The sequence below is a fragment of the Punica granatum genome, chromosome 3 (assembly GCF_007655135.1).
Source record: "Punica granatum isolate Tunisia-2019 chromosome 3, ASM765513v2, whole genome shotgun sequence".
NCBI classification, from domain to species: Eukaryota; Viridiplantae; Streptophyta; class Magnoliopsida; order Myrtales; family Lythraceae; genus Punica; species Punica granatum.
In genome coordinates this window covers 39,439,251-39,459,571 of record NC_045129.1, presented here as the reverse complement: position 1 = coordinate 39,459,571, position 20,321 = coordinate 39,439,251, and the positions used below count along the sequence as shown (strand labels likewise).

The following is a 20,321-nucleotide window of genomic DNA, read 5'->3' as shown; positions in this document are numbered from 1 at the left end:
TTTATATATATACATGTATATTAGGTTGAGCAACGTGTATATACGTATATATTCCTTAATATATATATATATATATATATATATATGTATACATAATTATTAAATATTAATAATTATTTCCTCAATTCGCACTAAAAAAATTGTTTCCTCAATAATTATTTAGAAAATTTCCTATCTATCAAAATATTGCACTATAATTATAAATACATAATATATAAGAATATATTCTTGATAAAAGAACATAAAAATTTCCTTTGCATAAATAAATTGAATTAAATTCGGTTATATTTAATATACATATATATTTGGGGGCAATGTGCATTATATATTATACTGCATATTATTTGCTTATGTATAATCTACTGCATACATACTCTACATATTCTATTGCATATTTTTTTGTTGGTTATATGTACATACTCTATATATTTCAATATATAATTAAATAAGAAATTATATATTATGAATGTATTCAATTAGCTATCTACATGAGAATATTTCCTGGTAAATATATATACATATAGAAACTATTTTAATACAGTGATGACGACATGATATCGCGAGAAAACTATGTTTATATTTTTTATTTTAATGATGTAGTCACATGAAAATTTAGTTTAGAATTTTGTAATATCAGGTATATTAGATATAGATTGATTTGTATGGTGATGATGCGCACACACATGGCCCGCCATTGTTATTACGGAAAAGCAAGGCGTCAGAAAATTCAATCAGTCAAGAGCAGAGAGCCACAAAGTCACGTGCGGGCTGGGGGGAAAGACGGTAAGTTGCAACTGAAATCCCCGAAATTTACGAACGACGGGGAGCAGAGCAGAGCTGAGCTGAGCTGAGGAGAGAAGCAAAGCTCGCTCGGACACTGATCTCTGATCGACCAGACCAGACCACACCCCACCACCAGAGACGAAGAACCTCAGCCTCAGAGCGATACGCGCGCGCGCACAGAGAAGAGATGGGTGGGTGCGTGACGGACACGGTTCGAGAGCTCGCTTGCAGGGACAGCCGGGCGGCGACCCACCTCAAACTCATCTCCATCCTCGTCATCTTCCTCACCAGCGTCGCTGGCATCTCCTCCCCCGTCCTCCTCGCCCGCTTCTTCCACGGCAAGCCCGCCTACGACCGCGCCGTCCTCCTCATCAAGTGCTTCGCCGCCGGCGTCATCCTCTCCACCTCCCTCGTCCACGTCCTTCCCGAAGCCTTCGACTCCCTCTCCGACTGCTCCGTCGCCACCCGACACCCCTGGAGGGACTTCCCCTTCTCCGGCCTCGTCACCCTCCTCGGCGCCCTCCTCGCGCTCTTCGTCGACCTCACCGCCAGCTCCCACGTGGAGCACGCCCACAGCCCCGAGAAGGCCGCCGGGGCTTACAAGTACAAGCCCCTCGGCCTGGGGCCGGAGGAGCAGGAGAAGAAGCTATCTCGTGAGCTGGGGACCGTAATGGAGTCGGGGGAGCTGAGCTGCCATGCCCATGACCCGGCCCCGGCCCCGGCGGAGGCGGAGGAGCTCGCGAAGCTGAAGCAGAGGCTGGTGTCTCAGGTGCTGGAGATTGGGATCATATTCCACTCCGTGATCATCGGGGTAACCATGGGGATGTCTCAGAATCAGTGCACCATTAGACCCCTCGTCGCTGCTCTCGCCTTTCATCAGATCTTCGAAGGCATGGGTCTCGGCGGCTGCATTGCTCAGGTATCCACCAGAATTCATTCATTCACCCAATTGATCGAAATTCCCCAATCTTCACCCAAACTCTGTTAAATTCATTTCATTTATGGCAATTTCGAGTTTGCTCACGCGTGGAAAAATCTGTCAAATTTCTGCGGCTGATTGTATTAGTATGATTATGATCGCTTTGTGAATTATAATAATAATAATAATAATAATAATAGCAACAATGATCTTTTAGAAATTGTTATAATCGCTTGGCATTGCCTAATCGACAAGGATCGGATTTTGTTGTATTGATGGACACCTTGAACAAAGTGAAGAATCATTAATTTGCATGCATGATCACGAACATGTCTATGAATTTCATTAGACATATATATATATTTATGTTGATTTACCATATATATATATACATATTTACCATTTGGAATTCCCCTACTATGACAGGCGAGTTTCAAATTCGGGACGACGGCCTACATGTGCTTCATGTTCTCCGTCACGACTCCGATGGGCATAGTGTTGGGCATGATTGTGTTCTCGATCACAGGTTACGACGACAACAACCCGAATGCCTTGATCATGGAAGGTCTGCTGGGATCCCTCTCTTCCGGCATACTCATATACATGGCTCTGGTAGATCTGATAGCTGTCGATTTTTTCCATAACCAGCTTATGAACTCTAGTCTGTGGCTGAAGAAGGCGTCTTTCATCGCCCTCACTGTTGGCTCTACGTCTATGTCCATCCTTGCCCTCTGGGCTTGAAAGAAGATCCTAATCTTGAGTTTGTGCTAGCGTAGCTTACTTGAAAATGAACATCTTAATCCTGTAAATTCTGGCTCCGGTTAGGGGCGTTCAACGTAGAAATTATCATCTTCAAGACTGCTGTTTATGCTACTGCCGTAAAGCCTGAAGATAAAAAAAGTATAGGAAAGAATTTTACGCAACGACCAGAATATGTGAAACTGGTGTCGATCAATGGGCGTAGCGTGGCATAGCAATAGCATGATATAAAAGATGTGGGAAGAAAAGTTGCCTTGTCTTCTTCCATTGCCATTAGTTGAGTTGAGTTCCTTTATAAGCGTTGCTTTTTAGTTTCCATTTGTGATAGCTTTTTAGGACCACCGTCTTCTTCTGTGCTTTTTTTTTTTTTTGATGCGTACCCTGATATTCAAAAGTCTAATAGAGTCTGACTAATCCAGTCAGGAGATCGAGCATTAAAGGTTATTCTATCTCTCAACAAGTGCGCTTCTCGGAATTCGAACTTGTGTTCTCCTCCTTACAGGATTAAGCTGCTTACCACTCAGTCAACACTTTATTATGCAACTCCGACTCTGCAAAGCACTTTCACTCACTTTTTCATCTGATTAGACAAATCGTGCATTAATGGCCTTTCAGTCGAGCATTTTGATATGGATGAAGGTAGTCGAGATAGACAGCTGGGCACAATATACTGAAGCTAAGCTAGATAGGTAAACTTGTCTAGTTGCTTGTACAAGTGACACACACCATTTTGCCTGTACTGTTATAGCCATTGGATCAACTTAATCAATCATTACTTGTGTGATCAAATGTATTTCACTTGGGAGGTATTGGGACTCGATCTCATACCTCACCTCCCCTTGATTCGCACTTGATTTTAATTTTGTGTAAAACTAAAATAAGAAGATTGAGAGAGGGTGGCTAAATTTCATGAAGAATGATTCTCGCCTTCTCTCGGTTGGATTGAAATTCGGCTCGACTTCAGAAAGATATCACCAAAAGATAAGGTTGGGCAAATGGGCGGTCCCGTAGCTCAGTTGGTTAGAGCGTTGGTCTTATGAGCCGAAGGTCGCGGGTTCGAGCCCCGCCGGGACCACCCTTTTTTCTTTTACTTTATCCGTGGGTCCCAAAGGTCCACTCAATCCAACCAGCTGGTGGCCCATAACATGAGCCCGTTTGATATTTGTCGAACGGATGGGCTATTCATATGCATTTAATGTATGAAGGAGTGGAATTGGAATATGGAGGCCATGTTTCTCAAAAGATACAGAATAGATACAGAATGTGCACGAACTTCCTTTTTTCTCCGTCACAAGAATGTACAAAGCTCTGGTTTTGGTGTTAAATTGTTTCTGTGAAAGACCTATCCAACTACTCATCCCTCTCCCGCTTCCGCGGATCATGACAGACTTTTTTTAGTGTTATTATCATATACGTCAACGCCATCCACAACATCCCATCGGTGCTTTGACAAAGTGAGCTATTGTAGGGAGCTAGACACAGTAAATCATCCCGACTTCAAGCAGGGACATATGGGCCACGTTCAGAACCACATCGGCCTCCCTGCAGTTCTTGCTCAGGAATGCATAGACCACATTGATCGCCAGTTTCTTGATGACAGAAGACGATTTCCCAGGATATAAGCGACCCCCGACTGCTTCGCCTTCAGTATCTGGACCGACTCATCCTTGAGAACCGACCCAGATGACGGTGCTGCATGTTCATAAGTGCTCTCTTCTACTTCTTCTACTTCAGTTTCCACAAACTGTACTATTTCGGAGACCAACCGATTCTCAAAGCTATAGTTCTCCTGCTGCAAAATCTTGTAACCGTACCTCACAATACACCGAAACATCCCACACTCTTTCGGCCCCACGAGACTAATCAGCAACCATTCCTCCTCGCTGACATAGGGGACCTGTACAGACTTCACGCAGACGAAAACCAGCACCTCGTGAAATGCAGGCAAATTCGTGACAAAGTGCCCGAACACAGCTGGGACCCCTGTCCCGAGATTTGTGTACGCCAGCTCAATTCCCGGCACCCGCACCATCCCCAGGCTCGTGCCCAGGGAGACGATCCTGTCGAGGGAGACCTTGTTCTCCACATCAAACTCATGCTTCTTCATTGTCCCATAGTTCCACACGAACATCACGGCCACAAAGTGGAGGGAGAGCTCGAGGGGGACCCACCCACCTTCTGGGACTTTGAGCGTGCATGATGAGATGTACAGAAGCTCAATTGAGCCGGAGATCGCAATGAAAGCGATTGCAATGATCAGTTTCTGCTTCCACACAACTAAGATCAACATTGCCATTAAGCAAGTCATCACAAACATGACGGTCGTGACTGCTAGTCCTACAAATCGAGCAAGGACATTAAAGTCGGTAGCCAATAGTGAAATCTTTAGATTTTCCTTTCATAATTGGAGCAAACAGAAGCCACTTTTCCGAAAATCAAAAGAAACAGAAAATAAATAAATTTGCTTCCAAAGGACATTCGTAGCTTTTTTTCCTGTTTTAGCTTTGACCTGTTTCCTTACAATATGCGTGGGCAATCATGTTTGTGTCTCTCAAGCCAATGGTCACAGCAAGACAAAGGCCCATTAGCATCCAGTTGATCTCGACAATGTAAATCTGCCCATATATCTTCGTGGACGGGGGGAAACAGTTCAATGCACAGCACTGGCTTATGATGGAGAATGTTGCCGAAATCACAGCCTGACTCCCCACAACAAAAACTGGCCAGAATACAGGCTCTGATATTGAGAAAATGATTGTCATTAGCTGAAGCACCGTCTTCTTACTATCAGAAGTCTTATAGACAACTCATCCTAATAAAACCAAACTGAAGGACCAATGGTAACTAATCAAAAATTGATGTTTGCAAGTGAAAGCATGGAATGCGTTTTCAACGAACTCAGTCAGATACCATGTGAAGAGACTAATGGTAGCTAATCTAAAATGTTAAGCTGGTGTTTAGAAGGGGAAAAAAAAGTTAAGCTGAAGGTACAGTGGTATATTTATCAGTTAATACTTGCCTGGTATGGCTTTATAAAAGCTCCTCTGAATATCTTCGTGATGCTTAGAGAGAAATGCCGCCTCCCCCATGTATGTGAGAATCAATGAGGATACATGAGGAACGTGAATGCTAACTGAGATAAACTCCGAACATTAAGATTATGATCATGCCATGAATTACCAGACCGAGAAAAGTAATGCAAAACCACAAACTAAATCACCTTAATCGAGAGAGGAGAGAAATGGCCCATATCGGCAAACATAGTCTCCACTCCTGAGAGAGCAGTCCAAATGAAACTATTTTCCACTGGCTCCGTTAACCAGCAACGTGAAAAATGATATACTTACAACTATAAGGCGAATTTTGGTACCTGTAATAGAAAGGACCACCCCTCCAAGTGAGACCCACCCTTCAGTGCCAGTCCTACGGAGGAACTTCAACATGTAAACTGGAGAAAGCGCATGGAAAATCTGTCGATTCCATCGAAAAGTATTGTAGACGCCGATTCCACATATGCAGAGGAGCCACCATGATGTTGAAGGGAGAAGAGTCCCACCAAGGTGACACACGAGATCATCACAACATAATCCGAAAAAAGAGAAGGGAAATGACGATTTAGGCAAATAGTAGAGAAGTAGGTTCTTGTTTCAGGAATCACTTACTATTATGAAGTTCTGGTATCTTGAGTTCGACTCCTGAAACTGCTGAGAGAACTGCAAGTGAGACAAGACATGCAAGACCCACGTTAAATAAGTCGAAATTATGTCTCGTACAGGACCATATTATTTGCACACCATAAGGAGAGAAGAAGAGAAGGAAAGATAGGTTGAGGGGAAGCACAGGATTAAATACCTGATATTGCAGGTGTCAGAACACCGTCCCCAATTGCCATACAAGTACCAACAAGAACAAAGATCAAGAGCGCCGTTTGAAACTTAGGGTGCCTCTCAATATAAGACTTCAGAGCAGAGCTATGAGTGAATCAGTCGATTCTTCTCTGGCATAGGATGAAAGCTTCTCATCTGCATCTTGTTGGTTGGGTAGAATGCTCAGCCTAGCATGCCTGCAGAGAAGGGAGTATAATGCAAATGTTCCACCTGCATCATAAGTAATTCTCAATTTCATCGATTATTTACTCCTAGACGAACCAAATCATCTTCAAATAATAAGTACATGAAATCAAGATATTTCAATTATAGAGGTGAAAATAATCTACAGTTTGCAGGTATCTCGAATTGGTGAATGTTCAACTCTATTTTAACTTTGAATATATATAAATTAATTGGGTTGTAATGATTGTGTGGTTGAATTATAAGAAAAAAATGAAAAAAAATAATGAATAGTTGAGAGAAAGTAATGATAGTGTTGTTGAATTATGGAAAAAGTAATGAATAGTTGAAAGAATTTAGTATTAAAAATTGAATTGAATGGTTAAAATAATTGAAGAAAAATGGAAAAGTAATAATTGTGTTGTTGAATAGAAAATAAGTGAAGTTAAGTGAAATAGAGTTAAAAATAAGTTGTGAAACCAAACAAATGGAAGTATGCATATACTGAAACTCATACGAGAATCTGCAGCGCCAAAAACAAACTATAACTACCGCCAACAGCAAAAGCTCCAATGACGACTTTCCCAAATGAGGCCTTAATCACTAAACTGGTGAACAGCAATGAATCAAAGCATTAGAATGGGAGTAAAGGGGCACACCTTCTCCATTGTCATCAGCAGACATTACGATGAAAACGTATTTGAAGAGAGCAGTGAGAGTCAATGTCCAGAAAATAAATGAGAGAACCCCAAAAATCTCCTCATCATTCTCGTGGAGGCTCAGCTTCCCAGAGAAGGTGGTCTTGTAAACATAGAGAGGGGAGGTGCTGATATCTTCATATACCACTCCAAGGCATTGGTAAGCCCATGAAAGGACAGTAACAGAGGACAGGACACCCTCTTCACATTCACATTCTGATATAACGGAAGAAAATCATTATCACACACTACACTCGAAGCGTATCATATCCTATCCAAAGGAAATCAAAACAAAGCTGCGACGCATTGTTTGGCATTTGAGTTGAGTTTAACTCAACTCTATTTTAACTTTAAATATATATAAATTAATTGGATTGTAATGATTGTATTGTTGATTATCACACACTGCACTCGAAGCCTATCTTATCCTATCCAAAGGAAATCAAAACAAAGTTGCGATGCTTTGTTTGGCATTTGAATTGAGTTAAACTCAACTCTATTTTAGTTTTAAATATATATAAATTAATTGAGTTGTAATGATTGTATTGTTGATTATCACACACAGCACTCGAAGCCGATCCTATCCTATCCAGAGGAAATCAAAACAAAGCTGCGATGCTTTGTTTGGCATTTGAGTTGAGTTAAACTTAATTCTATTTTAGCTTTAAATATATATAAATTAATTAGGTTGTAATGATTATATTATTGAATTGTGAAAAAAAAAAGTATGAAAAAGTAATGAATAATTTAAAAAAAGTAATGATTGTGTTGTTGAATTGTTGAAAAAGTATTGAATAGTTGAGAGAATTTAGTATTAAAAATTAAATTGAATGGTTAAAAAAATTAAAGAAAAATGAAAAAGAAATAATTGTGTTAAATTGAAAATAAGTTGAGTTAAGTGGAGTATAGTTAAAAATAAGTTGTAAAATTAAACAAAGGTTATCAATTTTCATGAGCCCCAATTAAAATTTCAGTTCATATGGCCTCCTAAATTCCGTCAAGTACCAGTTGAGGGCATAGGACATTCAGTTTCAAAATGGCAACGATAGACCAAAAAGAGAAGAGAAGGGATTCATTTGTAAATTTATTTATTTTTTTAAAAAAAAGTGGATTTTAAAGGGGTCAACTCAAGTCTTGTTTAGATAATGTAAAAATACCAAAAACCAACCAATAAAAGTGTTGGTTGAGTGGTAAGCAGCTCAACCCCGTAAGGAGGGTTCGAACTTGTTGGGAGAGAGAATAACTTTTAATGCTCGATCTCCCGACTGGATTAGTCAGATCCCATTGGATTCTGAATAACAGGGTACACATCGAAAAAAAAAAAACCAAGCACCACTATTTGTCTGATAATATGTCCTTAACTAGATCAACGATCTCTCACGTTTCATATCTTATTAAAGAGGAGATTTCATTTCATTTGCCAAGACACAAACAGAAGCGTAGGTGCTTTAATTAATTTCATAGTGGTCCGTTTAGTTTTGGAGTAAAAATATTTTGCACTTCACTTTACTTTTTTTTTTTTCAATTCAACAACATAATTATTACATTTTTTTCCTTTTTCGTCAATATTTTTATCTTAACTATTATTCAGTTCAATTTTTTAATATTAAATTCCTTCAATTATTCATTACTTTTTTCACAATTCAACACAATTATTACTTTTTTATCTTATTTATCAACCTAATTATTACAATCCCACTTAAATATATATATATATATATATTTTCACCAACATACTTAACTGCCTTTTACCTATTTTGATAGAAATTGAGTTAAATTTTAAAAGTTAACTCTATTGCTAAAAGGACCTTAATAATGTGTATGATTTTAGAGTTGAGTTGAGTTGAATTTTGATTTTGATTGGTTTGTAATGATTGTGATGTTGAATTATAAGAAAAAATGTGAAAAATTAATGAATAGTTGAAAAAAAGTAATGATTGTATTGTTAAATTATGAAAAAAGTAATAAATAGTTGTGAGAATTTATTATTAAAAATTAAATTGAATTGTTAAAAAAATTAAAGAAAAATAAAATAAAATAAAGTAATAATTATATTGTTAACTTTTGTTGTGTAATAAGTAGAATTATTAAAGTTAAAATTTTAAAATCAAATTGCGAAAAATCTAACCGCCGTAACATTCGATCAATTTATCATTGGAAGACTTCATGACATGTAAGTTACTCAACGTCAATTTCACAACAGCCTTGTCCTCTGCCTGGGCATTCCCTGATCAGTTCATGAATACTTTGGATTGGACTGGTTGGGCCAAGCCTAAAATGGCGCCCACCACCCATCCTACGCATATATTACACGTGACGTATCAATTTCCATGATTTATCTCATCTCTTCCTTCTTTTTTTTTTCTTTTTTTTCCCTGAATTATCTTCGCAAAGAAAGAATTATCTCATCTTTTTATGTACAAATATTGGACTGGATGGGGTAGCTTTGCTTCAAAGGGCAAATCCACAATCACCAGGGAAACAAAACAAAACGATTTTTAAATAAAAGACCTGCGCCTGCCAACTCACTCTCTTATCAGAGAAAAAAGTGTACGGACAGAAACCCAAACCGAAATTCAATCACCAGCCCAGCCCAGCCCAGCCCAGGGGAGTTTGTGTTCTATATAAATCAGGTCAAGAACTCCCATTCCCAGCCCAACTCATGAAATTTTACTCATCATCATCCATTGCTTCATGATATCATATCGCATTCATAAAACCAATAGCAACAACAATAATAATAACAATATAATAATTAAACAAAGACCCCAAGGAAAAATCTTGACATAGCCAGACTGGAGAAAAAGCCAGCCCCCCATCCCCAAACCACACACACACACAGACTTTTGACTCTTATAGTTCGACCCCCTAGACTGACCCAGAGACTCAAGGAATTGGACCTACCCGCCTAACCGCACAGCTCCATTCCATGTGATAGATAGGACACTCAGACCCAGCAAATGAAGGGACGCCAATCTCCAACACCCTCATCTTTTGCTCAGGTATCAAAGGCAAAATGAAATCCTCTTTTCTCTCTTATGCCGAAGTACCAGCCTCGGTATCCTTCCCTGCATCGGCTTTCTCTGGTTCAGGCCTTTTCTCCTCATCTGCTTTCGATGCAGCGGCCTTGTCTTCTCCTGCTTTATCCTCAGTTTTCTTCTCCTCAACAGCTAATTTCTCCAGAAGTCCAGCAGCAGCAGTCGCATCTTTGTTCTCCTCTTTTGTCTGCAGGGACTCAGCAATCTCTTGGAATATTTCCATGAAGCTCTTGCAATCTGACATAACCAGCAAAAGTCAATGACATCAGGAGTCATGGCCAAGACCAACAAATAAGCAATTATGAGTCCAGATCCAATCAATAAGGAACAAACATGACACAGCATTCCAAGGTCGGGATGAGGTAACTATGACCTAAGACAGTATGTTCTGGATTCTATGATCAAATAAGCAGCCAACAAATGCCAATCACATCACTGCCTATATGTATTTCTATCAAGTGCAGCAGGGTGAAACTCCTCAAGACAAAATGTTTGATATGCCTTTCTTTCTCCTCTCTAAAGCACAAAGATCTACCTAAATGCAACACTGTAACAATCAAGCATAAACAACAAAAGTATCATCTCAAGGTATGAAATTACACAGCAACCGGCAAAACTCTTTCAATTTAATGGCACTCCTTTCCAACAGAAGCAAATAGAAGTTCTCCCTCTCATTACTATAGATATTCCCTCTTACACAGTTTGTGGCTTAACTGACACTAGAATTATCGCTTTCCGTGGAAGATTAGAACAAAGGGAGAAGCTATCAAGTCACTTATACACAACATATACACTATAAATATCACCAATGCAAAATTTTACCAGTAATACTCTTCAGTAAGTCATTGCCAAACCCTACCAATTTAATTCTCACCCCGTGCTCACCCAAACTGTCAAGCAGGGCGTGCTATAGGATTTATCAATGCCCGACTTGACTCTCAAGTAGGCTGAAATCTTTGTTAATGTCCAGAGGCAGAGACTATCCCTAGAACAGGCCCACCAAGACAGCAGCAGGCAATCAAGGCCTCTCAGCCATGACCAGATCACAGAACCTCCAACCAAGTCGGTAGGTAACTGAACGCCATATGCATAATATACCCCTCGCACTGACCCCATGAAAATTTCGAGCCAAGTAGTATAGAACATAAAGAATGAACTAGTCAAATCCAACCATGGAACTGTAGCATTTTTCATGGAGTAAAGCGGGAAATCAAGCTAGAAACATCAAAGTACCATGAACACCGCTAATCAAAGACAACAATTTGCAGTGGCAGCAACAGTTTCTAGACGACAGAAGCAATGTTTATCGCAATCTTACATTCTGCGGGAGTTAGTCAGCTCCAAACAAGAATGCCACATAATTTACAAAGGAAAGGGTTGTGGTACAATGTCAAAAGTCCTAATGAATGATAGAGAAGATCATGTGTTCCCCCCAGCATGGCTTTATCATGAGGCACAACACAATTACCAAATTCAAAGCTGCATATCAAGACAAGGGTCGACAGTTTTTAGCACCGAGAACAGAATGTACCGCACCAAAAACTCCTAAAAATTCTATAAATGACCCAAAAAGAAAAAAGAATTTCCACCATTGCAAAGATGATGGTAATATAAACAGTAGTATATCAAAAGGGCAAAGAATTAGAAAATGAAGAGCACTCACTTTCAATTGATCCAAATCTGATGCAGAAGAGCTCATCCTTCAGTTCCCCGTCAGCAAAGTCCCTCGCATGCCATACGCAGGATTTCTCGTTCCCAGCGTGTTCTTGAACAGTCATAGTAGGTAAAACTGAAAATCGCAAGCAAATAAAGTTAAGCAACTCAACAATCAAACCAATGCAAAAAAAGTAAGTCGATTGATCAGCAGTATTAAGAGACTGACTCGAATGATTAGCACAGATTTTCAGGGTCTTGGACTGCCTCATGACGAGCCTAACTTTCTTCGATTCCCTGTGCTTCAAAAACTTCACGGAGCCAGCACCTCTCTCTTTCCATTGATTTCCATCTTTATCAAATCGATATAGCTTCGCCTTCCTGAAGAAACACCCACCGCATATATATATATATATATATGAGTAAATAAGGAGGAAACCCAACTAAGATGAAGGTTCTAGCACGATCGGTGGCAAAGAAAACAGAAATCCATTGACAGAAAAGGATATGGGTGGGTATACATACAGATCGAGTATAACATCTTCGTCTTCCTCGCCGGTGGTGACGGCAACCTCCTCCAGCTTGACAATAGGAGCGACCTGAGCTCCGGTGTCCTCGTCTTCTCCGGCGGGAGCTTCCTCATCTTCCCTGTGCTCCTTCTCGGGCTCGGACGACGCCATTTACAGGTCTAGGGCTAAGGAGAAATGGGAGTAGGGATGCTGCTGCGACTGAGGGGAAGACAAACTGAGAGCAAGAGATGGAGAAGGACAACAGCAGCCGACTCTTTAGCTTGGGGAATTGGTCACGACTCACGAGGGGTTATATACAATTACTCTCGGGGGATTTTGGGACACGGGGATAGTTAAGGCCCAAGCCCATGGACCTCATGAGCCCGCCAAACAATGTCATGGGCTTTCAGGCCCATGGACCTCACGCTTTGTCTTCAGGCCCAACCGCCCACCGAACAATCCGCATGATATTGAAACCTTTCGGCCCACTCTGACTCGGGCTTGTTCGTCGGCTCGGGCTATTCTCATGCTTCTTCCATGTCGCCTCCGCTATATGCGATCGAGTCGAGTTGAGCGGCTTCTTCTCGAAGACTCAAAATTATAACGTAGATTCTTTTGGATTTTGATAGAGTTTGGACTTATATGAAAAAGAAAAATAATATGGGGAAATTTTTCAAATATATATATATATATAAACGTGGACTTATCAATGAGTTGATGCCACATTTTAAGCAACGAAGAGTTCTAGCTTCATTTTTTTTTCCCCTGTGGGTTTCCTAATAATCTTTCCTCTTATTCTTTTAGTTGATGCAAGGAGCAAAATGAAGAAGAGTATTTTATTTTTTCGTCGAGAATGATTAACGTAATAGAATCGCATTGAAAAAATTATCATAAAATAATAACTTGATTAATAATTTTGTATCTCAAAAGGGTGGAAAATATAATATAAGATTTAAAATAAAATTAATATAAATTCACCCAAAAAATAAAATTATGTATTAATTTTATCAAATATAAGTTAGAGGTCAATTATTAAATTTCCGTGTTAGACCACAAGATACCTTGGCGTGCCACTGGGTGCTCTATGGTATTGATGTCAATACAGAGAGAGGTCCACGACGCGACAACTAGGAACTGATCTAATCAGCTTCGTTGATTATATATAAAATACGATCAAGTACATGCACTTGATAATCCAATCAATTAATCTCATACGGAATCCAAAGCATCCGTGCCTTCGATCGAAGATCATGGTGTCCGGCTAGGACTCGATCGGTTGGGACAAAAAAGATGACCGGAAAAGTTGGCATTTGATCCATCATCTTAATATTTCAGGAAGGTGGGTTTGTCGTCTGTTTGTTAGGCAGACCGCGGGGTATCGTGAGGGAGATTACAGGAGACGGACTCGGAAAGATCCCCGCGAAAGCCAAAGGGATCGGGAAACATCCTTTCCTTTTAATTTGGTCCGGACCCCACAATGGTCGTCTGGTTCAAAGACATGCGCTCATGAACGTTTGTATGTAGGCCCTGCCCGGCCAGCTAGTCCCATTCCCATGCGAGATTTTACGGAGACATAAACTTAAGGGGGCTCCCCTTGATTATAGGAGCTATCAGAGAATTTCGAAACATCTCGATCTGCAAATTCGGCATGATGATGATGATAACAATTTAAATTATTTCTAATAAAGTGGAGAATCTTGTGCCCATGGGATTAACTCCAATCATGGGGATTGATTTCTTCTTTTATTTGAATCTCAAATCGCCTACAATTACGAGGTTTTACACATATCCCCTGTCCGTTGATGGCAATCATGTCATGTTTCATCGCTTGTTTATGGGCAGGCAGCCAATGATCAATTCAATTTGAGGCTAACAAAAAATCATAATACAAAAGCGGTCCTAGTCAACACAAATTGGCCGGTCCAAATCAAAATAGCAACTGCCATTAATTACTAGCAAATATGATGAATGAATTTTACGGTGGTCCTACCAAATAGAATAGCAACAAACGAATTAAAGAATAAATAAGCTTATTATTAACGCCGTTAATCTATTAAGGTGTATGGTGAAACAATCCTATTAGCTTTTTTTTTTTTTTTTTGTTTCCTTGCCACGTCTCCGTAAGAAAAAATCATTAAAGACTTTCTAATGTTTATGAATATTAAATTCTCATCCATTTCAGAAGCGAAGCCTTTGGAACAAAGGCGATTGTGGATATAAAATCTAATGAGTTTAGATGAGATGAGCCAAGCGGGAGTGCCGAAATTGCAGCTTGTGATTGGCAATCAAACAGCGCATGGAATGGATATTCTTTAATTGAGAGATGTGGCAAGCAGTTCCGTGTTGATTGTTAGCATTTAGATCATCAGATAAGCCCCCACAGATGCATTCCCATACATTTACATACAAACGTTAGATAGAGAGTGGGTGGGAGCGAGAGGAGAGAGCACTTATCCACTTCTCTCTAGACCCCAACCCAACCGAACAGCTCGAAGAATGAATGAAGGTCACTTGTTCCCTTCACTATTATGATAATGGGAGCTGCGACAATGTCCGTCCACTTCATGAATATTAAATAATAACTCACTCCCAATTAATTATGTGGCTCATCACAATCCTAAATAAAACAAGGTTTAATTCCTTTAGGAATTCCAGAATATTGGTCATAAACAAATAATGGTCGAGCTGTATTGTATCATAAAATGGGATGGGATGGGACGGGACGAGCTGCATATTAGAACTAGAGTAATCCTTGCAAATGTTTGATTGACATAGAATAAATAGGCTGGGGATCGGTATCAAATTTGAGCCTACAGTTCGCTATACGTTAACTTATTATCCCTCTCCTCTCGCGATGCCTAGAACATAAGAGAAGGACTAGGGGATTATGAAAAGTATTAATCTCCTATAGTAGTAATGGATTAGGACGGCTTAATTTCCAAATAATGATTTTCGGGTTTCGGCCTAATAAAAATTAAGATATATAATATATCCATCCAGTGATACGGTGGTGTTTGTTTTGAGTCTTTTTTGGCTTAGGTTAGTTGTCAAGCGGGTTTATTGGCCTACGCCCGCACAGACGTCAGTTTGTCCTAAAACGGAACCTCGCGCATGATAAGATGGTAAGGGCCGGGGTGATCCTTAAATTAAATCCAATAATATATTTGGGCTCTCTTTTTTTGTCCCCACCGGCACCGTCATTTCCCAGGTCTTTTTCCATTCGGACGGCGGACAAGCATCTCTATCTGTCTCTGTGGGATGGATGATCGATGAAATGAAACGAAATGAAATGAAAGGAGGAATGAATTATGCAGAGCAGAGCACATCTCTCTAATCTCGTCTTTCAACCTTCCCCATTCGACGTCCCTTTTGCTTAACATTTTAATGAGATATGCCCATTCTACATGATTAATTTTTGAAGTAAATTTTCAAAACCTATAAAGTTAGGCAGCGGCGTAAAATTGAATTTCCGTGCTGCTGGATGGGTTTGAACGTGTAATTGCTGAAATTGACCCTAGTCTAGCCCATAACTCGGTCGAAATGACCCGGTATTTTAACTTCAATTCTAGCAAGCTGGAAAGGTCAACCCCGTCCAAGTACAAAGTCCCGATCTGATATCTATTATTATTCGAGAATTTGGAAAAGCACCAGACTCACCGACTGGCTCTTGTAATTCGAACAAAAGAAGGATTCGGGTTTGGCTCGCTCTAGAAAGTCATCGCGAGGAAATTTCAAATGGATAGCGGCAAAGCCAAGTTGGGGAGGCGCCAAATCTTATAGGAAGGAAGGAAGGAAGGATTTGATGGGGCTTGCAATTATTCGGTCACATGCGATTCAAGCTTCGTCTGTCTCTTGTCTGTTGCATGCCAACGATCTTTCCCTCTCTCTGTCTCTCATTCTCTCTCCTGTCCTGATTCTGACTCTTGATTGACTCCCCAAGCTGGATTTTGCATTGTCAGTTCAGAGTCCCCAACCCATCCGGCAAGCCCAGCCCCTGCTTCCAACAGAAAACGCGGTTGTCTTCCCCCGCCCCCCCCACTCTTCTCTTTCACATCGCATGCCAAGATCTAAGAAAGATCCAGACACACCCAAAAAGCCAACTCCTAAAAGAAACACGATGTAAGTTGGCTGGTTGAGCGAATTCGAAATTGAGCAAAAGCAATTCGTGCTCACGACGAGTCGACTTTCGATCTTGAAAAGGGAGCCAACCGCGCAAGAAGAATGGAACGCGTGTAAAATAATAAGAAACAAAATGTTTCGTGCCTTCTTTACTACAATATTTGCTATCGCATTTGAGTATTACGAGCAATAATAATAAATAAGGTAAAAATAATAATAAGAAATTATTACAACGGGTGTCAATGCCCACCACCTCGTCTCCGGTTCTCTGAGTTTGCCCTGTCACGCTGCCAACAGCTAAGTAACAGTAATGAGGTTCCTCTTCCTCCTCCACTGGACCTGTCCCATGCTGACAGCTCCTCCTCCACTTCCCCTCCACTTGTTCCCTGCCGCCCGATCCATTTAAATATTCCGGCAACATCATGCTGTTTTCCCCTTCTGCCCCTGAACTTCCACAGTATTCCGAGCTTGTCCCCAGCGCTTCCCTCTCCGAATCCGCATATTCCCAGCATGAAGCGTCACGTGCTGAATTGAGCTGGTCGCCTGCTTCCCTCACCTCCACCCAACCCTCCGATTCCCAGCTGGCCGGCCCTCCGCCCTGGCACAATTCCGCGATCCTCCCCCTCGCGCACGGCTCAGCGTCCGTCCCGAAGGTGCTCTCGTCATCCGATTCCAATTCGAGATCCTCTTCGAAATCCGAGCTGACCCAATCGAGGACGCAACGCGGGGACCAGTCAATCCGCGACTCATCTGGCGTATCCGAGGCCACAAACGGGTGCCGGAGCAGCTGATCGCAGCTCCACCGCTCCTTGGGATCTCTCCTCAAGCACTTCATGAGGAAGTCCCTGCCCTGTGCGGACAGCTCTGCCGGGATTTCAGGCAGCTCGTCGGAGAATCCGATCTTGCTCAGCGTGTAGGCTCCCTTATCCTCCCAAGCTGGCCGCCCAGTTACCATCTCTATGACCGTGCAGCCAAGAGACCAGACGTCGCTCTCCGGCCCCTGATACTCCCCCCGGACAACCTCCGGCGCCATCCACAGAGGGCTGCCACGAGGCTCCTTCCTGGACCCCGCCCCGATGGCCGACCCGAAATCGGCCAGCTTCGCGACCATCGGGTCGTGGCCCACGATCACGTTCCTCCCCTTGACGTCGCAGTGGACAATGCCCCCGGAGTGCACGTGCCTGAGGGCGGAGACCAAGCACCGCGCGTGCGACTTCGCAATCCCCTCGTCGGAGAAATTCTTCCCAACAAGCCGCCGGGCAGCCGCGGAGTCAGTGACAGTCCCGCCGGGAAGTAGCTCGAGGTGAAGGTTGCGGTGGGAGCCATCGACATCGTCCCCAAGGTACTGGACGATATAAGGTGAGCAATCGAGGGAGCTTAGGATCCGAATTTCGTTGTCCAACGAATCGATTGGATCAGGGGAGGAACCGAGCTCGACGGACTTCACAGCAAAAACCCGGCCGGTTTCCCTGTGGAAGGCGAGGGAGACCGTGCCATAGGAGCCTCTCCCTATTACCTTGCCTCGAACCCAAGGAGGAGGAGAAGACGAGGTCGTTGTTGCCATCCTAGGTAGAATTTGCTGCTTCTGCTGTTGCTGGCTCTGTATATATGTATGCATGTAGTTTCTTGAAGAAGAAAAAGGAGGAGGAGGAGGAGAGAATTCAAAGAGAAGGTATTGGTCGTGCGGGGTGAAATTTGCTGAATGCTGAGGGGGTCCAGAGTCCAGAGTTGGTGTGCGTGTGAATGATGGCATGAGAGTGAGGAATGGAATATATATATATATGTGTGTGTGTGTGTGTATAAAGATGTTGAGGAGTTGTGTTCTTTCTGTTGTTTTAGACGGACCTTTTTTTTTATGGGGGGGTGGGTCTGACATGGAAATTCACATGTCTTCCAGATATAAATTAGAAAATCAATAAAAATATTAATTGGGAATTTGAGGACAGAATTCAAGTGGATAATTCAATTGGGAAGGGAAGGGAAAGGGAAGGGAAAGGGAAAGGGTGGGAAAGGGAAGGGGAAAGACGGTGCAAGTGACGCAAGGTGTGGGGGGGAGGGGGGAGAACTGGGAGGCAATTGGCTGGCAAGGCTTCCTGGGGCCGCAGAAGAGACGTGTTAAATTAAAGGGCACGGCGCTTGCGCTGATGATAATAAGAATACAAAATATATTCGGATTTGGATTTGGATTTGGATGATGATACTTACTGATATAATAACTGAATTGAATTGAATTGAGTTTGAACTAAAACTACAGATGACTTTGACTCTCCCTTTCTTCTTCTTCTTCTTCTTGATCTTTAATCCTTATCCAGCCACCGTTTCATAGATAGATGGGTTTTCTTTTCTTTGGCTTCGGTTTGGGAGGTGATTTACCATTGGCCGTTTCAATTGGGATTTTTATTTCTTATAGATAGATAAAATCACAGAATATCCTGAATTTAATATCTATGTAGCCAAAATCAGTCTCGTTTAAGATCGGATCGGTCATGAGTAGGGCGCACTTCTGATTGAATAATAGGGGCCGTTTGCATTCAGAGTTAAAGTTACTTTGATTTTGATTTTAATTTTGATCTTGGAAAAGGACAAATGAGATGTGATTATAAATTTGACTTGGGAAACGTGTATTTTTGTTGTGTAGTGTGTTGAGTTAAAGTTAAAGTTAAAATTTTTGAATTGGAAAATGTTTATTTTTATTGTGTAGTGTGTTGAGTTAAAGTTAAAGTTAAAATTAAAATCATTAGGTTGTGAATCCAAACGGGTCTTTAAATTCTTACCCTGCGCATGTAAAGTTCATTCACTGAAACTCAATTCATTTAGCATGAGACCGCATCCTTGCGGTTAGGTTAGGACATCTGTCTATTTGTCTGGACGGAAATTAAATTTGAAGTGTTCTTTACTTGCAGGTCTCGAGCTCTCATATTTCCTCTGCGTACACAACTAATAATCTTAATTTCTTTTTTGTTGTTGTTGTAATAATCTGTAAAACACGTGGATGAATGAGCTTTGTCTTCGTTTATTCTTAAATTTTTTTTTTTAAAAAAAAAGGAGAAAAAGAAAATTTGAGGGGCTGTGGTAGTAATAACTGCAGTACGTAACTTGTAAGTGGAGGAACGAGGAAGGAGCGGTGCATGAATTGACGCTGCCATGCCATTCCCGGCAAGGAAGGAAGGAAGGAAGGAAGGAAGGAAGGAAGGAATGAAGGAATGAACAAGAAACTAGAAAGAAAAACACAAACACGCGGACGGGGATCAGGTCAAGGGAGCAGCGTTTTCACATTCTTCACGCGGCCCCGTTGATTCGGTGGTAATGTTACGGTACACATTACAATTCACGTATGCTTACTTATCTGCCTAATTAGTTCCCTGGCCTTGACCTTGACAGAGCACGTTTTTCAACAATTTCTTCCCCTTCTATTTTCATGAGTTTCTTCCCACTAATCACCACTTCTCTTTTCCCAATTTTGGAAGAATTCGCGTGCGTGCGTTCATTCATTCAAACAACGTGAATCATCTTACGGAATTTGACATTTCCTATGCTCCCTTGTCCTTCTTTATGCATGAATTACAACCTGATCAAAATACGCACGCAATTCACATCCTCCCCCCCCCCCACACCCCCATGCATTAATTCACCTTACCCAATTGAGTAGGCGGTATATTCATTCATAATTTCCTAATGTCTAGACTTGCCACGCTAATTTTTCAAACAGGGGATGGAACGTGCCACACCAAACTCACGTCGTCCTACTAATTAAATCCATCTTTACGCAGATGTGGTATTCGGCCCAGATTCAG

General features: G+C 41.4%; 4 protein-coding genes and 1 non-coding gene across 5 annotated transcripts; 2 read left to right on the top strand and 3 right to left on the bottom strand.

The window, feature by feature from the left end:
- The first annotated feature begins 716 nt into the window (after positions 1-716).
- LOC116201765 (zinc transporter 6, chloroplastic) lies at positions 717-2,737 on the top strand. Its single transcript, XM_031533164.1, has 2 exons — positions 717-1,702; positions 2,129-2,737. The coding sequence occupies exons 1-2, from the start codon at positions 971-973 to the stop codon at positions 2,441-2,443; spliced, it is 1,047 nt and encodes a 348-aa protein (XP_031389024.1). The 5' UTR covers positions 717-970; the 3' UTR covers positions 2,444-2,737.
- A 725-nt stretch (positions 2,738-3,462) lies between these two features.
- Positions 3,463-3,536, top strand: TRNAI-UAU. Its single transcript has one exon. It is a non-coding gene; the product is annotated as a tRNA-Ile (tRNA).
- Positions 3,537-3,722: 186 nt separating this feature from the next.
- Positions 3,723-8,226, bottom strand: LOC116200647 (potassium transporter 1). Its single transcript, XM_031531473.1, is given in 13 exon segments — positions 3,723-4,070; positions 4,073-4,798; positions 4,983-5,198; positions 5,481-5,567; positions 5,570-5,594; positions 5,682-5,734; positions 5,832-5,993; positions 5,996-6,049; positions 6,124-6,174; positions 6,314-6,439; positions 6,442-6,558; positions 7,170-7,424; positions 8,214-8,226. Coding segments are annotated over 13 exon segments (2,022 nt in total). The 3' UTR covers positions 3,723-3,933.
- Positions 8,227-9,868: 1,642 nt separating this feature from the next.
- On the bottom strand, positions 9,869-12,700 carry LOC116201057 (ran-binding protein 1 homolog a-like). Its single transcript, XM_031532131.1, has 4 exons — positions 12,425-12,700; positions 12,129-12,280; positions 11,910-12,035; positions 9,869-10,483 (listed from the first exon to the last, which is right to left on the bottom strand). Exons 1-4 carry the CDS (start codon positions 12,577-12,579, stop codon positions 10,245-10,247), a joined length of 672 nt encoding a protein of 223 aa, XP_031387991.1. The 5' UTR covers positions 12,580-12,700; the 3' UTR covers positions 9,869-10,244.
- A 3,741-nt stretch (positions 12,701-16,441) lies between these two features.
- On the bottom strand, positions 16,442-18,390 carry LOC116201878 (mitogen-activated protein kinase kinase kinase 18). The gene has a single exon (XM_031533321.1). It carries the CDS (start codon positions 18,278-18,280, stop codon positions 16,457-16,459), a length of 1,824 nt encoding a protein of 607 aa, XP_031389181.1. The 5' UTR covers positions 18,281-18,390; the 3' UTR covers positions 16,442-16,456.
- Between the last annotated feature and the right edge of the window lie 1,931 nt (positions 18,391-20,321).

Excerpts from the sequence above, each read along its gene's own strand:
- LOC116201878 (XM_031533321.1), bottom strand. The coding sequence starts at position 18,280 with ATGCCATCATTCACACGCACACCAACTCTGGACTCTGGACCCCCTCAG.
- LOC116201765 (XM_031533164.1), top strand. The coding sequence starts at position 971 with ATGGGTGGGTGCGTGACGGACACGGTTCGAGAGCTCGCTTGCAGGGAC. Across the intron at positions 1,703-2,128 it reads TCGGCGGCTGCATTGCTCAG|GCGAGTTTCAAATTCGGGAC; the intron begins GTATCCACCAGA and ends CTACTATGACAG.
- LOC116201057 (XM_031532131.1), bottom strand. The coding sequence starts at position 12,579 with ATGGCGTCGTCCGAGCCCGAGAAGGAGCACAGGGAAGATGAGGAAGCT. Across the intron at positions 12,281-12,424 it reads GAAGATGTTATACTCGATCT|GAAGGCGAAGCTATATCGAT; the intron begins GTATGTATACCC and ends GTGTTTCTTCAG. Across the intron at positions 10,484-11,909 it reads CAGATTTGGATCAATTGAAA|ATTGCAAGAGCTTCATGGAA; the intron begins GTGAGTGCTCTT and ends TGGTTATGTCAG.